This window comes from Glycine soja, chromosome 4, assembly GCF_004193775.1.
Source record: "Glycine soja cultivar W05 chromosome 4, ASM419377v2, whole genome shotgun sequence".
In the NCBI taxonomy this organism is placed as follows: Eukaryota; Viridiplantae; Streptophyta; class Magnoliopsida; order Fabales; family Fabaceae; genus Glycine; species Glycine soja.
The window spans coordinates 4,385,757-4,410,499 of NC_041005.1; the positions used below are offsets into that span (position 1 = coordinate 4,385,757).

The 24,743-nt window shown below is 34.6% G+C and overlaps 4 protein-coding genes and 1 pseudogene across 5 annotated transcripts; 2 read left to right on the forward strand and 3 right to left on the reverse strand.

Moving 5' to 3' along the window:
- Positions 1–807: 807 nt before the first annotated feature.
- LOC114408847 (probable WRKY transcription factor 50) lies at positions 808–2,250 on the reverse strand. The gene is made up of 3 exons (XM_028372030.1): positions 2,020–2,250; positions 1,750–1,891; positions 808–1,447 (listed from the first exon to the last, which is right to left on the reverse strand). Exons 1-3 carry the CDS (start codon positions 2,237–2,239, stop codon positions 1,324–1,326), a joined length of 486 nt encoding a protein of 161 aa, XP_028227831.1. The 5' UTR covers positions 2,240–2,250; the 3' UTR covers positions 808–1,323.
- Positions 2,251–11,661: 9,411 nt separating this feature from the next.
- On the forward strand, positions 11,662–17,083 carry LOC114408848 (probable 28S rRNA (cytosine-C(5))-methyltransferase). 2 transcript variants are annotated; one of them, XM_028372031.1, is made up of 13 exons: positions 11,662–11,964; positions 12,045–12,103; positions 12,193–12,243; positions 12,334–12,469; positions 12,734–12,819; positions 12,990–13,088; positions 13,280–13,333; positions 14,615–14,759; positions 14,975–15,036; positions 15,648–15,735; positions 16,001–16,075; positions 16,390–16,551; positions 16,639–17,083. In XM_028372031.1, the coding sequence occupies exons 1-13, from the start codon at positions 11,739–11,741 to the stop codon at positions 16,878–16,880; spliced, it is 1,485 nt and encodes a 494-aa protein (XP_028227832.1). In that variant the 5' UTR covers positions 11,662–11,738; the 3' UTR covers positions 16,881–17,083. The 2 variants fall into 2 exon arrangements, with proteins under 2 accessions (XP_028227832.1, XP_028227833.1); XM_028372032.1 differs by lacking the exon at positions 13,280–13,333.
- Positions 17,084–17,606: 523 nt separating this feature from the next.
- Positions 17,607–18,400, reverse strand: LOC114408849 (17.1 kDa class II heat shock protein). Its single transcript, XM_028372033.1, has one exon. The coding sequence runs from the start codon at positions 18,247–18,249 to the stop codon at positions 17,773–17,775; it is 477 nt and encodes a 158-aa protein (XP_028227834.1). The 5' UTR covers positions 18,250–18,400; the 3' UTR covers positions 17,607–17,772.
- Positions 18,401–19,817: 1,417 nt separating this feature from the next.
- LOC114408074 lies at positions 19,818–20,647 on the reverse strand (annotated as a pseudogene).
- A 2,482-nt stretch (positions 20,648–23,129) lies between these two features.
- LOC114408850 (solute carrier family 25 member 44-like) lies at positions 23,130–24,743 on the forward strand. Its single transcript, XM_028372034.1, has 2 exons — positions 23,130–23,349; positions 23,472–24,743. The coding sequence occupies exon 2, from the start codon at positions 23,512–23,514 to the stop codon at positions 24,547–24,549; it is 1,038 nt and encodes a 345-aa protein (XP_028227835.1). The 5' UTR covers positions 23,130–23,349; positions 23,472–23,511; the 3' UTR covers positions 24,550–24,743.

Genomic DNA, 24,743 nt, shown 5'->3' on the forward strand with positions numbered 1-24,743 from the left:
TTTAATTATTTTTTTCCCACTTGTTCAAACACATTCATAATACATTATGATTTACTAATGTTTCATTTTTCTTTCTAATTTTATTAAAAAGTGAAAAAATTACCCAAAAAGTGATAAAAAATTGTAACCTTTGAGGATGTTTAATTCATTTTGAAAGATTTTAACTGTCACATATTGTTTAATAAGTTAGATTAGATTACTAAAAATACTACAACTAATAAAAATGTATTTTATTTTTGCATGAACCAAATTAATACGAAAAATTTTATGAGAATAAAATTAATAATTTTTAAATTTTACAATGACCCTAAACATACTTTATTCTTTTTTATTTCTTACATGATATCTCCATTTGTCTTTAATTTGTTTTGTTGGTAAAAATTAAGAATTTAAGTGGCAGCGAGGATAATCTCTTTTTCCATTTTTTAAGGCTGGATAATCCTTTCCTAATTCATCAAGCATAACAGTGACATTTTCAAGAGATTTGTTCTGTTTTATATTTGTCCCTGGTATTTGTTCAATGGAGTTGGAGATCATGTGGTCTGTTTCTCCCTTAACCACAGATGCGTAGCCTAAAATCCCTAATACATTTTTATGAGTAAATCTGCAATACATTGAGCAGGTTCAATACATAAAGTTTCATATTTATGTCAGTCAGCAGAGAGGTTGTAAGAGGTGAAGAAATTTTGGAAAAACAGGGATTTTAGGAGTTAGGGGAATTCACGGAGAAAGTACTGCTGCTGGGACAGGCTAATTCAATACAAAATATATTTACTAAATAAAGGCAAGAAAAAAATGCTAACAACATACATTAAAAAAATGATAATATTTGAACACTCATAAATTAAAAACATTTTCTCAATCCTCTTGTTTCTCTTTATCTTTCTTGCTATCTGATAGATGCCTAAGGGTGTTTAACAATCATTTTATACAACAAGGGGAAATCATTTTATACATAAGTTCGCAATGCGAAAATAGGGTATACAACAAGGGGAAATCTGATTGTCCTTTTTCGTTATATCCTCCTGATAGTTGTGTCAACCTTAATTTATTCACTTCATGAAATCATTTATACTCAATAGTTTCTGCTCTATGTTCTATTGTTTAGAAATATGGTACCTTCCGAAATCCATTGTCGTGGAGAGGAAACAAGCAAGTTTCTTCTGTTTGATTTTCATAGCCCTTAAAGTCCAATTTTTCATAAAAAAAATTTACTAACTCTGATAATTGTCGACATGCCTCAAGTCATAAAACTTTACAAGAGCACGTGCGCAGGGGTTGTGGCTATGGCCCACGAAACTGCAAACCTCCTTAATTTTCTACTTAGATACAATTCTGGTGATTGTGGATGCCTTCGTAGGTTGTTATTACATACCTTGGATCATCCTTGTCTCTTTCAACTCTCTTTTTGACCTGGCATCCGTCCACTGAACACCTATAGTAGTTCCTGCAATCATATGTTCGTTCCTCAAGTTAAATATGTGTTTGAAGTGTGCGATTATTTTTAAGAGTGTGAAAATGCGAAGAAGTTCCAATTTTCTATAAACAAGAAACTATTGCTGCATGATCTAGTACTAACATGTGTTTATGTTCAGACCCATCTTCATTTGACACATAGCAAAGTTTTTCAGTTCATAAGAAAGAGTTAATTAATTAAATCTAGCAACATGTTGCATAAAGATTAATCAGAACTATGATAGTCTCGTGCCATGCAATTATTTTTGGTATACATATAAAGCATAGGCATACCTTGGATTGGGGCTGTTTTTCACCATTTTCTTTCCGTACTTCCTCCACTTGAACCCGTCGTCCAGTATTTCTACCTCTGACTTTGTTTTGAATGCAACTCTATCTCTGACTTCCTTCTTCTCACGTTCATTGCCAACGTCTCCTACGACACAACCAATGACGTAGAAGTCAAGAAAAGCAAAATTATGAGAAGATGCTTATCTCAGTTGCATGCTTTGTATAAGATTACAAAGTAAATTAAGCAAATTTCAATTCAGGAACGTGGCTTACTGCTAGAAGACTCTTCAAAGTGGGTGCTACTTCCTCCAAAGTTACCAACTTCATTGGCTTGATTGTTATGGCTGAAGACATGCCCCGAAACAAATGATTCCGGGTAATCGTCTGGCCATTGATCATCATCAAAATTCAAGTACTCGGAGAGCTCCAAAGGCCATTGGTTGGTGAAATCATCGTCAGGTGAATCTGGTGGTCTTGGATTTTTATCTGTCATTTTGGCACCATTGATACGAAAAGAAAATGATCATGGTGCACATAATTTAAACTCCTTTGATGAGGCAACTTCATTGTGACCTTCCTATGAACTACATCAGGAAGCTTCTACGGGTCATATATATACATAAGCAGAAGAGGAATATTGTTAACATAAATTTTTTTTAATAGTTTAATTTTTATGTTACTTTCAATCAAAATATACATCTTAGACATTTTTTAAATAATTATGATAAAAACCAATTAACTTATTAGATAATTTGTAATTAGAGATGAAAGTGTTAATATATTCTATTCTTTTTTAATATTGAATGAATTTTAGATGAAATATATTAGTCTCTTTCTATATTTAATAGGATCAGTATGAAATTGACCGAATAATAAATAGTTTATTAAAAAACAATATGTTGAAAATATATATTATTAACACGTCTCTGATAAAATTGGTAGATATCCAAAAATGTCTGTAAAAAATAGCATGATAACACAAAATGAGATTGGGGCATGCCTGGGATGACTCGGAAGACTCTCAGGAGATATGTTAGATATAGTCAAGAAAGATATAGTATCAGTCACATTAATTAATTGCTGAGAGTATTAAAGTTATCACTTATTAGTCATTCAAATATGACTTTTATTGGAGAGCTGATAATTTTAGGACTAACTAATCTGACCTGACAAAATATATATTATAATTAATTAAGTACTTAGGTGTTCACTTTTTATCTTTCACAGATTAATATGCGACCTGTTAAATTAAATGTTAATTGGTTATTGAGTGTCGTGGTTAGACCAACCCCTTCGTGGCTTAGAATTACAAGTCAAAACTGATGGTGCTTTGAGGTCTCGTACGTGGAAGTTCCTTCCAGCCAAAGTTTTTGGTTAATTATCTGAAATAGATGTTTGTTGGTTTTCTTTTTCATTATTTCTCTAATAAAAATAAAAATATTGCTTTTGAAATAATCTAAAACATTTTGACATTATTTATTGTAAACGAAAAAACAAGGAACAGGAGCAATTTATCGAAAGGAATTAGCCTCCTGTACCCTATTTTAAGCAGGAATTTTTCATGGAAAATACTTACGCAAAAAAAAAATTAAGTCTTAATTTTTACATGTTATACTAGGTAAATAAATAATGAACCCAAGATAGTATAAAATATATTCAAAATGTAAATTATTTGCTTATGAATTTATAACTAATCCATCTTCTAACCGTTGCTTACTATTCCATTCTTAAAGACGGAAGAGAGGAACGTACTGACCTTCGCGGAGGCTATTCAAGATACTCCGGCCAGCTCATGAGTTAAATAAATATAGTCTTTCTCTCCTTGCTTTTGATAAAAAGAAGGCTTAATTTACCGAAATAAATCATAACAATTATAAATTTTTCATATATTGGGATTCACTTAGTTTTTTTCTTATCTTTTTATTCAAGTACAAAGAAGGAAAAGGAAATGTGATCAAAGGAAAAGGTTTATCCTTCGTTCAGTAAAGGATTTGTTATTTGTACAAGTAAAGAGTGTTTTTTTTTTCTCCATCTTGTTATTATTATGAAGTATATATCAGCTTTCATATTTGTCCATGACAATTTTTGTCAAAAAATTTGACATAAGTTTAATAGAGTGTTTCTTTTCAACCATGCATTTTATTTTCATTTATAAAACTTTGTTTAGAAAAGTTAAATATAATTTTACTCATACCAACACATGTCGGTAAATGTAAAGAATTTCAAAGGATTTTCAAGACTTTCACCATTTTTTTATTATTTCCTTCTTAAACAAGTAAGAAAAGGGAGAGAATTAGCTTTTAAATGCAGGTGGTCAACAAGGAGCAAATCCTTAGCAGCTATAGTTTCGGTAGCTACTTTAGTAGATGAAATGAAAGGGTTTTGTATTGTGAACAAAGGGCTTTTCTTCCCTTGCAACCAATCAAATATGGTTCCCATTAAGTAGTTTGAACTACCTCAACTTCAACTTTATTTTCCATGAAATGGGTGCGGGCCGAGATATATTGTTGAAGCTTGGAGTTAGTCATAGATATCAATTCAGTCCTAAGCTATACCTAGTAGTTAGTTTGCTAGCTTTCTGTTATTTCTAGTATTTCTGTTATTTCAGGTAATTCTGTTAAGAGAGAACTTAGTTGCAACTTATTTTAGAAAGCAGAGTTCCTATGCTAGCCATATAGAAGTGAAGCTACTGTTTCTGTAAATAGTTAATACACTCATTCAACTCTAATACCACTGATAAGGCCGAAATATATTGTTGAAGCTTGGAGTTAGTCATAGATATCAATTCACTCCTAAGTTGTACCTAGTAGTTAGTTTATTAGCTTTCTGTTATTTCTGGTATTTCTGTTATTTTAGGTAATTTTGTTAGGAGAGAACTTAGCTACAACTTGTTTTAGAAAATAGAATTCCTATGCTTGGGACATTCTTGCAGAGGTTTATGCTGGGTCAGAAAGGTTGAAGAGACTCAAGATGCAAACCTTGAAGCGGCAATTTGAGCTACTACAGATGAATGAGAAAGAAGGTTTAGCAGAATACCTAAATCGTGTGCAGGGCCTCTCAAATTAGATGATGGCTTGTGGTGAAAACTTGAAGGATCAAGATCTTGTAGAAAAGGTTTTAAGAACCTTGAGCTCAAGATTTGATTATGTGGTTGCTGCAATAGAAGAATCTAAGGATTTCACATAAATGAAATTGGATGGGCTTCAATGCTCTCTTGAAGCACATGAACAAAGAATCAAAGAAAGGGAAACATATAGGTCATCTGAACAGGCATTACTTACTCAGAGTGGGAGAAGATACAAAATTGGCTTAGGTAGTAGTAAAGGGAAGGTCAAATCGAAAGGAACAAGAGATGATGGCACTGATGAAACCAATCATGATAATGGTGGGTCACAATTAAGGCAGAAGGGCTTCCTTCATAGTGGTAAGAGTGGTAACTCTAAAAGAAAACAAATTCAATGTTGGTATTGCAGAAAATAGGGTCATTTTGCAACTCAGTGCAAAGTCAGGAAGCAACAAAAGGCAAGAGATGATCAAGCACAACTAGCTCAGGAAAGTGATTCAGAAGAGGATCAAGTCCTTTTGATAGCGACAAAAGACTCAGATAAGGCTACCAACACTGAATGGTACTTGGATACAGGGTGCTTAAACCACATGACTGGAAGGAAGGATTGGCTGGTTGATCTAGATGAATCTGTAAAGAAGAATGTTAGGTTTGCAGACAACAGCACAGTCAAGGTAGAAGGTCTTGGGAAGGTGCTGATCCACAGAAAGGGTGGAAAAAGGTTCTCAATCATTGAAGTTCTTTATGTACCCACTATGCACAACAACTTGTTGAGTTTGGGACAGATGCTTGAGAAGGGATAAAGAACAATGTTTGAGGACCACCACATGAAGATCTATGATCAGAAGGGTAGGATGATTATCAAGGCACCCGTGTCAAGCAATAGGACCTTTAAGATTGAAATCCAGATCCAACAAGATCAAGAATGCCTCTCAGTCATTGAGGATTCTAAAAGTTGTCTTTGACACAAGAGGTATGGTCACTTGAACTTTAAAAGGCTTAGAATAATGAGCAATAATAAGATTGTTACGGGAATTGCTAATATACAGCAACCTAGTAAAGTGTGTGACAACTGTTGTGAATCTAAACAACCAAGGAAGTCCTATAATACTGAAATTGCAACTAGGTCTTCAGCAGTCCTAAATTTGGTCCATACTGATGTGTGTGGCCCTTTAGAGAGAGTCTCTCTAGGAGGTAGCTCATACTTTGTGTCCTTCATAGATGATTACTCAAGAAAGGTATGGATCTACTTGCTGAGCAGGAAGAGTGAAGTGTTTCTCACCTTCAAAAGATTCAAGGTGATGATTGAAACACAAAGTGGAAACAAGATACAAAAGCTTAGATCGGATGGTGGTGGTGAATACACATCACATGAATTCAAGAAATTCTATGAGGATGAGGGCATTATTCATGACATCACACCTCCTTACACACCACAACATAATGGTGTAGCTGAGAGATTCAATAGAACCATAGTCAACATGACTAGGTGCATGCTGAGGAATTTCCATTTGCCAAAGGAATTCTGGGGTGAGGCAGTGTTAACAACAACTTATTTGCTTAACAGATGTCCAACAAAGAAGCTAGAGAATGTGACCCCAGAAGAAACTTGGAGTGGAAGTAAGCCCAATGTTAAACATCTAAGAGTGTTTGGGTGCTTGTGCTTCAAGCATGTTACAGACCAGCTGAGGAGAAAACAGGACAAGAAGATTGAGCAGATGCTTATGTTGGGCTATCACAGCACTGGTGGGTACAGGCTTTATGATTGCAGTTCAAAGAAAGTGGTGATCAGTAGTGATGTAACCTTTGATGAAAGTAGAAGCTTGAATTGGGAAAGCATTACTGCAGAATCTGATCCGAGGCAGCAAGACCTCAAGATTGAAGTGAATGAGTCTGCTTTAGAATTAACTGATGACTATGAAGATGCAGACCATGAGACACTGGTTCAGGTTAATCAAAATCAAGAAGGGGCAGCAGGCAATAGGGCCAAAAGAACCAGGGTCCCTCCATCAAGGCTTCAGTACTTTGAAGTATACACAGATGATAAGGTGACTGATAAAGGTGAATTCCAACCTTGTGAAGAAGTGCATGTTGCGTTGTTTGCTGATGTCAAGCCCCTTTTCCTTTACTCAAGCTGTCAAAGAGAGGAAATGGGTAGAAGCAATGAAAGAAGAGCTGCAGTCAATTGAAAAAAATGGGACTTGGGAGTTAGTTAAGCTTCCAAAGGGAAAGAAGGTCATATGTGTTAAGTAGGTATACACAATCAAACATAAACCAAATGGGGAGGTAGCCAAGTACAAGGCTAGGTTGGTGGCAAAAGGATTTCTGTAGAGAGAGGGGATTGACTACAATGAGGTATTTGCTCCTGTGGTAAGATTGGAGACAGTGAGGATGATTGTAGCTGTTGCCAGTAACAGGGGTTGGCCTATGTACCAGATGGATGTCAAGTTAGCTTTCTTGAATGGCTACCTAGAAGAAGAAGTGTACACACTACAACCACCAAGCTTTGAGAAAGAAGAGCATGAAGATGAAGTGTATTTGCTCAGAAAAGCCCTATATGGTTTAAAGCAGTCACCAAGGGCTTGGAATATAAGGATTGATGGAGTCTTAGCCAAACAAAAATTTAGCAAATGCAAGAGTGAGCATGGTGTGTATGTAAGAGCCAATTGCTTAACAAATTTACTGTTGGTCTGTCTATATGTAGATGACCTACTTGTGACTGGCAGCAGTGAAAAAGAGATTCAAGGTTTCAAACAATTCATGATGGCTGAGTTTGAGATGACTGATCTAGGGAAATTATCACATTTCCTTGGATTAGAGTTTAACCAAGTCCAGAACGGAGTGCTCATGCACCAAAGCAGATATGCACAGGAGATTCTTAAAAGATTTGGTATGCTGAATTGCAATTCTGCTTCTACACCAGTTAAACCTGGGCTTAAGCTGGAAAAGGATCCTGAAGGGGAACTGGCTTATGCAACTGAGTTCAAGAAATTGATTGGATCCCTAAGATACTAATGCAATAGCAGACCTAATATCTGCTTTGCAGTAAGCTTGATCAGCAGATTCATGAAAAAGCCTAAAGTGTCACACATGCAAGCAACCAAAAGAGTGTTGAGGTTTGTTAAGGGGACAATTGACAGTGGTGTGTTGTTCCTTTTTGAAGTTGAATCAGGAAAATCATATTTGTTTGGTTACATAGGTTCTGATTGGAAAAGAGATCAAGAACAGAAGAAAAGCACTGGAGGATATCTGTCCATGTATTATGATGCACCAGTGGCTTGGAGCTCTTGGAAATAGGAAGTGGTAGCCTTATCCACTTGTGAAGCTGAGTATGTGGTAACATCACTTGGTGCATGTAAGCAGTTTGGATGATGAATCTACTCGAAGAATTGCAGTTGAGGGAAAGGAAACCTGTATGTTTAATGATTGACAACAAGTCTGCTATTAATTTAGCCAAGCATCCTACCCTGCATGGCAGAAGTAAACATATTGAGCTTAGGTTTCATTATATCAGAGAACAAGTTTCGAAAGGTAATGTAGCGGTGGAATACTATCAAGCAGAAGAACAACTAGCAGATTTAATGACAAAGCCAATTCAAGTTTCAAGGTTCAAGCAGATCTGCAGTAAGCTGGTCAATAGTTTGAAGGATCTGAATTGAGGGAGGGTGTTGAAGCTTGGAGTTAGTCATAGATATCAATTCAGTCCTAAGTTGTACCTAGTACTTAGTTTGTTAGCTTTCTGTTATTTCAGGTATTTCTGTTATTTCAGATAATTCTGTTAGGAGAGAACTTAATTGCAACTTATTTTAGAATGCAGAGTTCCTATGCTAACCATATAAAAGTGAAGCTACTTTTTCTGTAAATAGTTAATACACTCATTCAGCTCATTTACACGACTTAGCTTTCTTGCTCACTATCTTCCTCCCTTGACTTCATCTTCAAGACTCAGTTTTGGTTTCTGGTGTGAGGGTGCAGTAAGCATAGGCCCTATCATATATGACTAACTTGGGCATTGGATTGGTTTTGAAGAAATTCCAATTTCAATTTATTGTTTTTTACTTTGTTATTCACTTGATTTTGTTTTTTAAAATTTAAATTTAATTTAATCTAATACAATTATATAAAGTTATTTGAATTATAGATGAGTTTATTTTTGCTTTGTTTAGTCAAAAGATGACAACTAAATCTTATTTTATCCCTTTTACGCATTTTTTTTATCTGCAAAGGGAAGAAATATATTGATACTAAACAAGAATATGTTTTTATTTATACAAACAACATGGATATAAATAAAAATTAACTAAAGGACCAAAACAGATTGATAGACCATCCTACACACAAAAGCAGATAAAAATTCCTTATTTGGATGCTGGGTTGCGGGTTCTAAATAAGCCAGGGAGTGTTGTTCATTGTAACAAATTAAGACTCTTTGTATTCATTCTTTGTGAAATAAAAAATAGAATCTCTATAAGTGATTTTAGACAAAAAATCACACATTGACTAAAGTATGTACGTGAAAAAATTGTGTAATTTTGCTAGTTTTTTTGTTTATCCTCTCTTTTGTTGTGGCATAAGCATTGCCATCAAGTTCAACTTGGATGGCTGGTTCGCAACAAATAGGCAGTACGTGGAAAGGGTATGTATGGGTCCTGGCAGGTAAATGAGCAATTCAAGATGGTTAGAAGTGAATGTGTGCTGGGTTTAGGAGATGCAACATGATTTGGTGGTGAAGGAAGTTTAAGTAACTTTATGAGCACGGCGGAAGCTGGTAAACTTGTGCTTATGAGCGAGGTGAATAAGCAGTAACACTAACACCAATGCATATTTTTTTAATGTCTTTTTCATAATTTTCATTTAATGAAAATCTTGCAAATTACTATCATTTTAATAACAAAAGTATAATTTCAACATTACATTTATTTCCCCAAAAAAATCAACGATTTTGACTTTGTATTGCAATGGGACACCAAAACCATCGCGTTGATCCAAAATGAAGTCCACTGCTTTCGCATTCTTGCATTCATATACAGCTTGTCCAATAAATGAGCTTTCTAAGATCTAAAATTAGCTTTGATGGTTGACGAATCTATAGAACAACTATAGATGTTTGATAACGTGGAGAGGAAATGAGTCAATGATTTTGTAAGACATCATAGTCCTCGTAATTGGTAAAAGGTACCAAGGAAGTTCACAAGCATCTTCCACTCACACTTCCATTTCTGAAAAAAAAAAAGTGTGTGAAGAAATTTAAAGGTATCCAACACACATCATATTTATAACAATTTATCTCTGTCTTATTCGAATAATTGAACTAAATTTTCTTTAATAGAATCACAGATTAAATTATTATTAAAGATTTTTTGGTCAAATAACTTATTTTTATAATAAAAAGATTAAAACATAAATTATATTACTTTAAAATTAATTATATTTCAAATTAATTTCTTTTAAATTAAAATTAATTTTACGAAGTTCAACCAAACACACTTTTACCAGTACGAATTGACATAACATTGTAATATTTAAATCAGCTCATATGTAACATAACAATTTTCTAGATAGATTGAATTTCTTGTGGGTAGTTTGATGGTCTTTTTAAATCTCTCATCTTATTAGGCATGTGTCAAATCAGAGCATCCACTCTCCACTTAACCCTTATTTCTAGGAAGCGTCGTGGATATTGCTTTGAGCTTATATCACTACCAAAATTTACAATACGATTTTATAGTCAAACATATAGAAATATTGCGGCACATGTAAATGAAGTCTTCTTTCTGTCATTTTCAATAGCATATTAGCAATTATCTCACACTTTCATTTCCTTTCATAACTTATTTAGTTATTGAAATTTAGTATGAAAAAAGTGAGAATAATCGTTGAGTCTACCAGAACATGCTATATCGTAAAGACCTGAAAGTGCACATTCTCCAAAAAAAGGCAAAAAGACTAGCCCGTGCGATGATGGATCAGAAATTACAAAGAATGACACTGCTGCTCTTTTTCCAAGTTTCAATTATAGAGGTTTAAATTGTTTTTTTTAAATATATCATTGTATTCCTAAAACATATTTATGGTGTTTCAAATTGTGTTCCGAAAACTTACATATGAAATGTATAAAAAAATTGATTTTCAGAATTATTTTTTTTACAGTGATTTTCAGAATTTAAATCACGGAAAAATGAAAAAAAAAATAGAATGGTTTTTTTTACATAGTTTCAAATTTAGAAAGTTTCAAATTTTAAATTTCAAAAATCAATTCCTTTTTCCCTTGTTTTTAAATTTAAACTCCAAATAATGAAATGAAAAGCAAGTTAAAAAATATTTTGGCAACAAAAAATACTGAAGAGACACGTGCATTGGGGAAAAAAAAGAAATGCAAAAAGAAGCAACCATATAAAAAAAGGCAAAGAAAAGGTTTTTCTCTATGCAAACCCAAACCCAAACCCAAACCCAAAAGTAGGAGCCCAAAAGTACGGGCCAGGCTCATTGGACTGTTTCACAATGGAAACAGAGCGCAAATGCAAAGACGACACTAATAGTGTTGTCGTTTCGACCAAAAGAAATGAATGACAAATAGACGGCAAGTGCAAAGAGGCTTAAAATCTGGTCCTAATTATTTTAAAAGATTTAATTTGGTTTACAAATTTTTAAAATATTTAGTTTCATCCTTAAATTTTTAAAAATATATCAATTTAATCTTCCTGTGGAATTGAGTTTAATTTTGAGGATGAAATTGAATTAAAAAAAATAAATTAATGTATTTTTAAAACCTTAAAAACCAAATAATCTTTTGAAAATTTAGAGAATAAATTAAATTTTGAAAAATAATCTATACAACAAACGCAAAAACAAACAAAACGTAGCACTTGTTTGTGTTAGGTACTCTAAATCTTGAGTTGAGCCTGCGCAAAAACCCTAAACCCTGTGAATGAAGAAGACGAAGAAGAGTGGCGAAGAAAATGGGGGCAAGCTCAAGTTCAAGGGCGCGGAGAGGTCAGCTTACTTCGCACGCAGAGAGGCAGCGAAGGTTTTGAAAGTGATTCTCGAAGGAGACGCCAAACGCCGCGCTCTAGCCTCCATCAAATCCCTCATTTATCAACCTTCCGTTAGAAACAAGAAGGCCACATTCGCTCTCATTTGTCAAACCCTAAAACGTAACTAACTATAACTACCTACCTTCTCATCTCTCTAAAATACTATATCATTTCATTCACGTGTTTTGTTTGGTCCCCAGATCTTCCCATTATCAAGGATGTCTTGGAAGCTGCTTCTATTCTCAACACCAAGTGGAAGGTCTTAATTTATTTTAACTTGGCCCCATTAAACTTTTATTATTCCTCAGTTGGAAGTTCATAACTCGTTTACTGTTGTTGATTTTGCAGAGGCAACGAGAATTGATTTATATCATTGTCTATGATATCCTTTTAGGCCAGGTGAGTTGGTGCTTTTTCTATTGTATTGCAAATTGATCTAGATACTGGACACTTCTGTTCTGAGGTTGTTGTGGACAATTATTCCTGTAGGCGGTTTCGCTAGTTGGTGATGCCGAGAAGTACCTTATGCGCCACCAAGATGCCCTGCGTTCAACCCTCAAACAGCTTTTGTTACAGAGAAATGTCAAGACAGTTAAACAGTTGATTGCTCTGCATCAAGTTCCTGGTCAGTTTCATATGAAAGACGATATCTTCCCTTTTTTTTTATATATTTCATTAGATGTTATTGCTCTGTGGATTTTGCACTCTTTACGGTTGATACATAGGAATGTTCTGGTTTCCAAGCAGATTATTTACAAATCAAATTTGTTACATTTTCAATGGGTTCTCTTTTGGAAGCTCTCGGTTTTGTTCATGGGAGTTGTCACTTGCTGCTCTATTCAGTCTATTGTGATAATGCCTTGAAGTTGTTCAAACTTTTCTTATGCAGATATTTCTGTACCTCGATATGTTCGTGTGAATACACTTAAACTGGATGTTGATTCTGCCTTGCTTGAACTTCAGAAAAAATACTCGGTATTTTAATCAAAATATTTGTGATCATCAAGATCCTATATTTTTTCCTTTGTTTTTTCTTGGAAATTATCTAAATGAATTTATTAAAAAGTTTAAAATGTGTACTTCCTTGATTCAAACTATCGCTATAGATTTTGGTGGATAAGAATTATTTATTTGTTGTCAAATAGGTTCAAAAGGATAATTTACTGCCTGACTTGCTGATACTCCCACCAGGAACAGATTTACATGATCATCCTCTTGTCAAGAATGGCAGTATCTTTCTGCAAGTAGGAATTATCCCTCCTTTATATATTTTTTTCAGAGACATAAGGCTTGTTCAGATACAAGCCAAAAGTGCTTTTGAGAGCTTCTTTACTAGAAATTTAGAGTTTTTTCCAGTAGAGAAGCTCCTAAACTGATTGCTTGTTTTTCATTCTTGGTAATCTTTTTGCTAACACTGAGACAAACTTATGTTAAGGGTAAGGCAAGTTCCATGGCAGCACCAGCCCTTAGCCCTGAACCAGGCTGGGAGGTGAGTTATTGCTGCATTATTTTATAAAGAGGTTTCACTTAAGATATAAATTAGATTCAATAGTAGGTACTCAGTACTTGATTTCCTCGTTGCCCTTGTAAACATCATCTGTTACCATCTCATTTCTGAACCCTTGGCCCCCTTCTGGGTTCGGAGCTTTACTTTGTGTCTTGTTACTCCTTCATTTTTCCTTTTTAAAAAAATACTTATGGAAAGAAAAAGAAAGTTTCACCTTTTTCCTTCTGATATTTATATATGTAAATTAGAAGTAGCAAGACACAAAGTATAGACAGATTGTTATGTTAATTGATCCTATTGCATGAGGATTTATATATGTAAATTAGAAGAAAAAAATTGAAGCTAATATTAAGCACTAGAGAATTTTAAAAATAAAATATAACAACAAAGGCCAAAAATAATACTTTTTAGATGCCTTAGAATGGCTTAAAAGCAAAATACTACAATATAATGTCCTGAATTACCAATAGGATGATTAATTATTTGGAATAAAAAGGAATTGATCCGTATAAACATACCAATCTGTCAATAGTGAATAAAACATTTATTTCACCCTTGTTTCAGTCTAGAAGGGTACTTAGCCATCTAACAATCAAATAATATGGTCAGAACATGTAGGAAGCTCTATTGGATTGGCTTATGAGATATTGTAGTCCAAACTCCAAAACATCTCATGCAATGTAACTTAATAACATGATATTTAAGGCAGGAGCTAAGTACCCTTCTAGACTGAAACAAGGGTGAAATAAATATGTTTTATTCACTATTGACAGATTGTTATGTTTACACGGATCAATTCCTTTTTATTCCAAATAATTAATCATCCTATTGGTAATTCAGGACATTATATTGTAGTATATTGCTTTTAAGCCATTCTAAGGCATCTAAAAAGTATTATTTTTGGCCTCTGTTGTTTTATTTTATTTTTAAAATTCTCTAGTGCTTAATATTAGCTTCGATTTTTTTCTTCTAATTTACATATATAAATCCTCAGAAATGATTAACTTTGAAGGATTGCAAGAAATGGCTAAGCTTCCCAAGTGTAAATTAATTACTAGAAGATAAGCGAGCAACCACTCTATAGATATGAGGCTTATGCTTGCTGCCTGCTTTTTTTAGCTCTCATATTATGAATGTTCAATTCATAAATTAAACTATACAAATATCATAGTAGCATTAAAAAAATTAATGTTGGATCTATGTATTCTAGTGTTACTACTTGTTCCAATCCTTACTAGTTGCACTCTTCAAATATATTTCAAGGTTCTTGATGCATGTGCAGCACCAGGAAACAAAACTGTTCACCTTGCTGCCCTTATGAAGAGAAAGGGTAAGATTATTGCATGTGAGCTACAAAAAGAAAGGATTAAACGTTTGAAAGACACTATAAAGCTATCTGGTGCTTCTAGTATCCTTTTTATTATGTTTGTAGTATCAAGATGCTTACTGATAGCTTTTTCAATGTCACAATAATCAGTGACTTGGATTTTTTATTTAGCAACACTGTTAGTTGTCCAGATTCCTTTTAATGTCTCCACAGCTGAGGAGCATTAAATTCTGAGACTATTCTTTAGTAAATTTTCAGTTTGTGTTGCTAACTGTCAAACTTAACCCCAAGCTCAGACATACAAGTCCTCAATGATGATTTCTTGAACCTAAATCCCAAGGATCCTTCATACTCCAAGGTGAGGTATATTTCCTATCTCTAGTTTTATACTTTTATGTCTCATGGGGTTTATACTGGAGTGGCTAACAACAGTTTGACTGTTTGCTTTGGCCTGTAGGTATCAGACTTTACCATTTAATTGATACATCCACTGTTTTATCCAGACTTCTACAATTACTATTTCTGATCAATTTTCTTCCTCTGGTCACATTATCAATGTATTTTTGCATTATATGTTGGTTCTTTGTTGGCTGGGGGATTCTACCATTCTTTGTTGGTTCTTTGTATGATAAAGTGTGTACGCTGGTGCATGCTTTTGGGGGTTCTTGGTTTCTTTCAAAAAAATTGTACACTGGAGAGAGAGATTATTTGCCATTCATATTTTATCTCATATCTCGGAGGAGTTAACCCTTTTTACTGAACGGCTAATCCTCCTGTTGTAAGAACCCCAGCTGTATTTATTCTTTATAGTTCTGTGATAGCATTTTGGTGTTTTCATGAATCACGAAAGGAAGATACAAGTTATCTAATGGTTATTTGTTACTTTATCTTACATATTGCAGTTTTGCACTTTTACTTGATTCATCTGTCTGTTTGTGTGTCTAACTATCATTAGATCTATCATCATAGGTGAAAGCTATTCTTTTGGATCCTTCCTGCTCTGGTTCTGGGACTGCTGCTTCAAGACTAGATCATCTACTCCCATCTAAAGCAGCAGGTTACATTTAGTTCTACGTTGTAGATTGTATCTACCTAGATATCAAATAATGTGCATAGAAAATGCCCATAAATGTGTTTAAATTTACCAGTGGTATTGAAAAAAATGGTTAGCATATAATATTGTCTTAAAAATAAAAAATAAAACTTGGTCATTATGGTACACCATCAATTCATAAAATGTATCATGACTTAGTTTGTAGTATTAGATAACATTTTTAAATCTAATGCAGATTAAATATAATTGCAAACTTTTGATTCCATAGGTCAGGATGCTGATATGGAAAGATTGAACAAGCTTGCAACTTTCCAGAGAAAGGCTCTTCAGCATGCTTTACTTTGTAAGTTATTTTGTTTCTCCTCGTCAGTTCATTTGTATTTATTTTCCTGTTTCTAGATTGTTTAGAAACCTAATTAACAGTCCCCAAATTCTGTGGGGGCAGCTAAGAACTTTATGTTTCTTTTTCTAAATGGTTGCATTCCTTAATATACATTGTTTCTTTTTCTAAATGGTTGCATTCCTTAATATACATACGAAAAATATGAACATAGGTCTTGAACATTATTGGAATATGTGAAAATTAGAAGTGTTCCTTAAAGCACACGCCTAGCTTTGGGCACAGTAATTCAAGGAAAGAATTGTTTTATTTGGCAGTTCCAGCTGTTGAAAGAATTGTTTATAGTACATGTTCAATCAACCAAATTGAGAATGAAGATGTCATCAAATCTGTTCTGCCCATAGCCGAATCAAATGGATTTCAGTTGGCAAAGCCATTCCCTGGGTGGGAATGCCGTGGTCTTCCAGTGTTTGAAGGCTGTAAGTACTATTACGCATCCCCATTTCCTGGTCTATCTTAGTTTAACATTTTGGCAATTTAACGCTGTTTGTTTTCTTACCTTTCAGCTGAATGCTTGGTTCGGACAGATCCTGCTAAACATGGCGAGGGTTTCTTCATTGCTTTGTTTACTAGGAAAGATGCTAACTTTTCCGGGCGATCAAATAAAAATGAAACTAGAATTTCCGACAGCACTGCCGAAATTAAAAACGCGCGAAGAAAGAAGAAACGTGTACCGTTTGTTAGCACAAACCCATTCAAAACGTGGTTATATGATAGTAAAATTGTTAAGTCTTGGCGGTCGAATTGAAGGTATAAAAGAGGTGGCTAAAGACATAATATTGTACTTTACTCTATTGATGTCCGTGTAAAACCCATTTAGAAAATGGATTAACTTGATTTTTTGTTTTCATTTTTAAATAATTTTCATTACATTCGTTCATTTTCTTAAATGCCTATTTATTGAAATTTGTATCAAAGTTCTGTCTAGCCTAGGCTAGAAAAGCAGCTTTCCATGCTATCCACCATAATATACCGAACATGGGAATGCACCATGATTGAAAAGAAAGCACCACCAAGCTACACCTCTATGTCGTGCGCGTTTTCATTCATTAAAATCGTAAGGAAAACGTTACCAGTACCCTAAAAGTAAGAATTGAAAGTGAGTAGTTTAAGAGTGTATTCTATTGGGAACAAATGTTTTTTTTTAGACCTCAATATCTTCTACGGAAGACATCTATGAGTCGAATAGGAATAAAATCATTATAAGTAACAAACTTACTCTCATAGCTTTCTCTCACACGCACTTAAACCTAATACTTTTGATTAAATTGAAACAATTTTAGGTATGTTGATGCACACGCATTCGGTTATGAAAAAAATAATTTAAAAGTGAAAAGCTTTTTAATATTAAACAATATAAAATGTATTTTGCATTTTCATTCTGATTAGATTCCTAAACCGTTGCTCAGTGTCGAATAGCGCTGTGATCGGTAGGTGACAAGCATATATAAAAAAAAAATAGAAATCAGAGGAATTAGGAAATTAAAAATTCATACAAAAGCATGCATTATATCATCCATGATCAAACTACAGTGTCATATCATGACCATAAGCAGAGACGGAAAGATAGAAAAGCATTGGCACACACAAAAGGAAAAGAGGAAATGATAGCAGGTCTCAGTGCAAACGAAGAAATTAATTCAGGCGATCTTAACCTCTATGGTCTTGGGCTTTTTGGGCTGAGGTGGAGGCAGCTTGTTGACAGTGACAGTGAGCACACCGTCTTGGCAGACGGCAGAGATAGCATCGGTGTTGGCATTCTCGGGAAGCGTGAACTTCCTCATGAACTTGCCAACCCTTCTCTCCATCCTCAAATACTTAGCCCCTTCTTTCTCTTTATCCTCCTCCCTCTTCCTCTCGCCGCTTATCAGAAGCACGTTATCATCCTCCACCTGCACCTTAATGTCCCCGGATTTCAGGCCTGGCATGTCGATCACGAACACGTAGTAGTTAGGGTACTCCTTCACGTCCGCAGGAGTCGCAGCCATTGCCTTCGCGTCGCGCACGTATGTCCGCGTCGGAGCGTTCAAGTTCTTCTCTGCGTCCTCTGTCAGATCCATGATTCGGTGCAGAGTGTTGAACAATGGAGAGTCCAAATCCATCAACCTGATATCCATTTTCTATTCTTCTCTTGCGTAGATAAAGATAACTGTCTCAAGTGTGATATGTTATCGATGGCAGCTTCGTTCTGTGCTGAGTAGCGGGGTGCATTTTCGGTATTTAAAAGGGTGATAGGAATAGAATGGAAGCTTCCAGAGAGAAACACGAAGAATGCCGAGGAAGTTCGAGGAGGTTCGCTTCTTAATTCCCATGCTTCTAGTAGGGTCCAGAACAGATCACTGTCGCTCATTTTTCCTATCTATTTGACCAATTCAAAAATAAGCTGGATCATGGAACAGGCCTTGACTTTGTTATGGCCCATTTTTTATTTCCGACAAATCCAATCCCATTCCCTTTACCCAATTACAGAATCACAACTCGCAAGCCTTCCTTTTTATGAGGAAAATAAAACTTGTTTGTTATAAAAAAGATCGAAAAGAATAATAAACTAACATAAAAATATATATTTAATATAAAATTCTATAATATATATATATATATATATATATATATATATATATATATATATATATATAAATCATACAAAATTAAGAAAATGTTCAATGAATTTATAATTGTTTTGCCTCTAGCTATATAGAGAGAGGAAGGATGATAGAGCTATCAGAAGGTACGAGCTTGAAAATTAGATCCGACCCACCTACGATTCGGTCCATCTGAGCTGAATTCATCTGACCCACTTAAAAAAATTATTAACTTGTAATGATTAATTAGATTATTTTGTGATCATGAAATATTTTTGTCATAAAATTATAAAATTATTTGTTGTCTTGTTGGATTTGTAATTATTCTTTTTTGCTTTTAAAAAAATTGAATTCTTCAGAATTGAGATTGCCAAAATAATGAAAAATCACAAGCAAATACGGTCACAAATATATTTAATTTTATTGAAATTTATTTTTTATTAAAAGTGATTTTTTTTTAATTTGAGATAAATCAATTTGCTTAATCCTCAAATCCGTGATAGAATAATTTGGATGTATTTTTAAGACTCACCGGTAGGTGAGTAAGGTTAGATTAATTTACCAAAAAGACAAATTGAAGTGAATGGAACCCAACGGGTCGGGGGATCTTTGAAGGAGGTACATATGTGGCGTAATGGCATTGTTTGGAATGCAGAGTTGAATGCCTGATACGTGGTTGTCCCACAAGGATGCCTCCGTTCCACGCGTCTCACTCTTTCACTCCACACCGAGACAGACATGCCAACAGCTGGCCTTTTTTTTCCCCTCCAAAATGGGGGAAATAGGGTAAAAAATACTGAGCTTTGCAATAATATTGTTTCATTCATATAAATTAAAATCAATTTAATATAAATGTTTTAAAATATATTAAAATACATATCATTGGATTATTTTGTTGTCGTTAAATTTCAATAAAATTTAATACAGACAATAAACTAACTTTTCTTATGTATTCACATGTTTGATTTGTTGTTGTCGTTTTGGTTCAGTAAATGAACGGGCCAAAGCCCCGAACCAAATAAAGAGACTATTCCGGCGGAATTATATAAATTAAATCCAACCCAATATATCCCAGCAACAACAATTGGAAAGGGTGTGCTAATGCTAAACTGGTGAATAATCATAATCATACACGTAGATGACCCCTCAAGTATAAGGTGATAAAATTGATTCAAGACAGCACTAGTGCGATTCAAACTCTCTTATCGTATATATGTTTAATTAATTATCTCACACTTGACTAAATTGCAAACCCGGTCCATCTTCACTTAGCTAAGAAACAAGGAATTCAGAGTTGAACTCAAGTTATTTGAGTCATTCTCCAATCAAACTCATACATAAATTCCATGGACGGGATACAAACCCCATCCTGAGAAATAACCGATATCTTCTTATCCATGTTAGCATTATCACGGAGCGTGAACTTCCTCATGAATTTGCCAACCCTTCTCACCATTCTCAAGTACTTCACCCCACCGTCCTTATTATCTTTGTCGCGCTTCCTCACACCACTCACCACCAAAACGTTGTTGTCGTTCTCCACCTGCACCTTTATCTCTGCGGCATGTCCACCACGAACACGTAGCAGTTCGGATACTCCGCCACGTCAGCGGGCGTCGCCGCCGCCATGGCTTTCGCGTCTCGTACGTAAGCCCTCGACGGGTTGCTCTTTCCCTTCTCCTTTTCCGGTTCCTCTGCCAAATCCAGCATGTCTTCAAGGATGGACAACACTGTCGAATCCAAACCCACGTTCCTTATGTCCATTCTTAATGTCTCCGAAGCGGTGTTTGAGGGAATATAGAGAGAGAACTATTGTATTGATCTCAGAACGAGTTCGGATGGATGAAATGCAGCAATTGGGGTGGTGTGAATTTATAGGCTGTTAAAGAAAAACAACCTCATAGTTCTAGTGAGTCCTGGGATATATATGTAGAATGGTCTGTGAAAATCACAGTTAAAGCTAGCTTCTAGGCAATCCCATGATTTTCTTTCCCCCAACACTTTTTAATCTGAAAAAGTGATTTTTATAATACATTTAATCGAACGTGAACTTAAATAAATAATTAATAAATTTCTATTTTATTATAATTTTTTTATGACTAAAAGTCTCTTTTTACTTCCGTCAAATTTTATAATGAAAAACAACCATTGTATACTTGGGATAGGATACTAAATATATTAAATAGAAAAAAAATCATATTAGAAAGAAAATTAGACAGAAAGATTTTTGTTTTTTTACATAGGTAAGAACAAACTCTGCAATAAAATAAATAGTGATAAAGGAAGAACAAACTCTGCAACATGGTTATAAGTTAGTGATGTGATGGCGGCAAAAACAAAATTTTCCCGGGGCTTACAATAGGTGCTACTGTTCACGTTTGAGAATATTGAAGAGTTTAAAACCAGAGGCTCAAGAAACCTTAGTCAGCCTTATCATGTAGTATGACCTATAACGTGATAAAAGGAAATGTCTATCTATTGGCTAAAATTCCCTCTATTTTTACTATTGCATCCTTGTATTTTAATTGAACTTTCTGGAATGTAATAAAACACATCAAATAATAATAATGAATAATGAAAGTGCGGAAACGACATCCCTATTAAGTTTTATGAAGTTCAAAGATCATACTCTAACGTCTTACCCATCTTGAAGAGTCCACTACCCAATTTGTTATCACTTTTATATATTGTTTAAACACAAAATAATGTTTTTTTTTTTACTGATCGAACACAGAATAATATTATATCCTATAAATTCTCTACGATTTTTTAATACTTAATAACAAATATTAAATGAAAAAGTAAATACGTTTCATATTCTGAGAACTTAAAAAATTAATGTTATATTTCCTTACAAATTTTATTAATGTCTTTTATAAAAAAAATTATATGTTTAATCTTTTGAAAACATAAAGAAATCAACACTTTACTGTACAAAGCAAGTAATTAAATAAAAAAAATTATAAGATTTAAAATTATTTAATTAAGAAATATTTAATAATTTATTTATCTAATAAATAAGAAAATTGGTGAAAGATTTAAAATCATTCAAAAAAATATTTATATGCAAAATTATTACTAGCATTGTTATAGTATGATGCATGAAAAATGAAAATACCAAATGCACAAGCACCAAATGAGATAGTTAAAACTGAGTAACCAATCACGGAATCACCTGTCATTCATGAAAAGAAGTATCGTAATTCTTAGCCACGTATTCTGGAGTTAGTTCTGGAATAGAAGTTCTGTCTTGTAACATTTCGTATTTTCCCGTTTTTATTATTGTTCCATGTTTTCCATTTTCCATGCAGAAGAATAGTGTGAGTTTTTAGTTGTCATGAAAACGCTGCATTTGACCAACGTTATCGTTTTCGTGAACAATATTATTATTATTATTATTATTTAGTTGTGTATCGTTTTATTAACAAATTAAGTCTAATCATTATTAAATGAACCTTTGTTAATAGCATTATTATTTTCTCTGTCCCTAATTATAATGCTTTTTTTGAAAAATCTATTTGACTTTTTTACAATAATTTTTTTTAATTTCTAAATGTTTTAATTATTTTTTTTATATATTCTAATTTAATTATTTTCTCTCCAAATATTAATAAGAAACAATTAAGTGAATAAAGATATAAGAAAAATAATAATTTTAAAATAATGATATTATTAATTACATTAATTATTTTTTTAATAAACATAAATTAGTTAAAAAATTCTTATAATTAAAAACGGAAGTATTACATAATTAATACTACTAATGTAATGAACAAATCACTTTTTTAGATTAGTAGGAGTATAACTTGTTCATTAAAATTCCTTACAAATGTGTTTAAATTAAAAAAAAAAACAAAACAAAACAAAAGCACCGATTTGTAAAACCGTAGCAATGATGATGCCGCTTCGCCATGGTCCCCTATTGTAATGCGATTAGTCCATTCACATCTCACCCAGGGATGGCTAATGGCGGAATAAGACTGTCACTTGTTGTGCCCTATGCTATACAACAAATCAAATCACCTGTCTAACATGTTTCATTCAGGTTTATTCCAGAATAAAAAAAAACAACTTAATTCTTTTAATTTTTCAGACAGATAAATTCTATTAATACACAAACTTTAATTTCTCTTTTAATTTTTTAAAAATATTACATCATATTCTCCCCTATAAGAAAAGATCCTGTTAATATTATAAAAATAGAAGAAAAAAATATGTAGTTTCCCTAAATAGTACTATAATTTGTCCAATGCTATTTTAATTAAGCTGTTACTAGTATTTTTTTGTATGGAAAAGAGAGAAGAAAAAACCGATAAACATTACTAAATGAAGCGATTTGATATGAACAGGAAAATACAAAAAAACCGAAAAGTGACCGAGACATGAACGGACACGTGCCCATTTCCTTGATCCGCCAAACCCTCACTATAACCCTGTCCCATTCTCCTCTCTCACAGAAAACAAAGAGTGAGCACTACCACCACCACGCCCTCTGCATAAATTCTCTTTATTCCTTCGTTGCTGCCGCCGCCGCCACTAGCTAGGTTTCCCCTCTCACCTTTCTCAGCTTCTCCTCACCACCCCAACATAGTTTCTTATTTTTAAGTGAAAAAAACCATCATCACGTCACCCTTGGTAAGACCTATATATCCTTCACTATTCTTCCGACAAATGTTTCAGTGATTCACACTAATCCACCCCTGCAACTAAACAAAAAACATCCTAAATATCTGCCTTATTGTTCTTTATATTTTTAGTAAAGAAGAGAAAACCCTATTCACTCTGAAAGTGGCGAAGATGAGTTTGGGAACCGCGGAGGAGGAATCGGGTTCCGAAATCCACATCCCGGCGGAAATCGACTGGCACATGCTGGACAAGTCAAAATTCTTCTTCCTGGGTGCGGCCTTATTCTCCGGCGTCTCATGCGCACTCTATCCCATGGTGGTGTTGAAGACGCGGCAACAAGTTTCCTCCTCACGTTTCTCCTGCCTCAACATCTCCTGCGCCATTCTCCGCCACGAGGGATTCCGCGGCTTCTACAAGGGCTTCCCCACCTCCCTCATGGGCACCATCCCCGCGCGTGCCCTCTACATGGCCTCCCTCGAGTTCACCAAGACCAACGTTGGCACCGCTTTCGTCCAATTCGGCTTCTCCGAAACCTCCGCCGTTGCTGCTGCCAACGCCGCCGCGGGGGTCACCTCCGCCATGGCGGCGCAGCTCGTGTGGACCCCCATCGACGTCGTGAGTCAGCGGCTCATGGTTCAGGGGAGTGGTGGGAGCAAAACCGTGCTCGCCAATCTCAATTCTGAAAATTACAGAAACGGGTTTGATGCTTTTAGGAAAATTCTGTGTGCCGATGGAGCGAGAGGGTTTTATAGAGGGTTTGGGATTTCTATATTGACTTATGCGCCTTCAAATGCTGTTTGGTGGACTTCTTATTCTATGGTTCATAGACTCATTTGGGGTGCTTTTGGTTCTTACTTGGGGAATAATAATTTGGGGGGAGGGTTTAGGCCTGATTCGAAGGCAATGGTGGCGGTTCAAGGGTTGAGTGCGGTTATGGCAAGTGGGGTATCTGCAATTGTGACAATGCCGCTTGATACCATTAAAACGAGGTTGCAGGTGTTGGATCTTGAAGAGAATGGGAGAAGAAGGCCTTTGACTTTTGTTCAGACGGTGAGGAATTTGGTGAAGGAAGGTGGTTTGGTTGCTTGTTACAGAGGATTGGGTCCCAGATGGGCTTCCATGTCCATGTCTGCCACAACTATGATTACTACATATGAATTTTTGAAACGAATGTCTACCAAGAGTCAAGAGGATTTCACTTCATCATAGGCCAGGCAGTGAAACATTGTTAGGAATTAGGAGCAACAATCAACTTGTTTCTTTGCTTGGATTTTTCTCTGTCAGTTGTACTAGTCTAGTCTACCTCATCGGACACTAAATACAATATGATGATGAGAGATTGTATATACAACTCTTGTTTGTTTGTTTTTTCTATATTTGTCTAGATCTTTTACCAAATACAA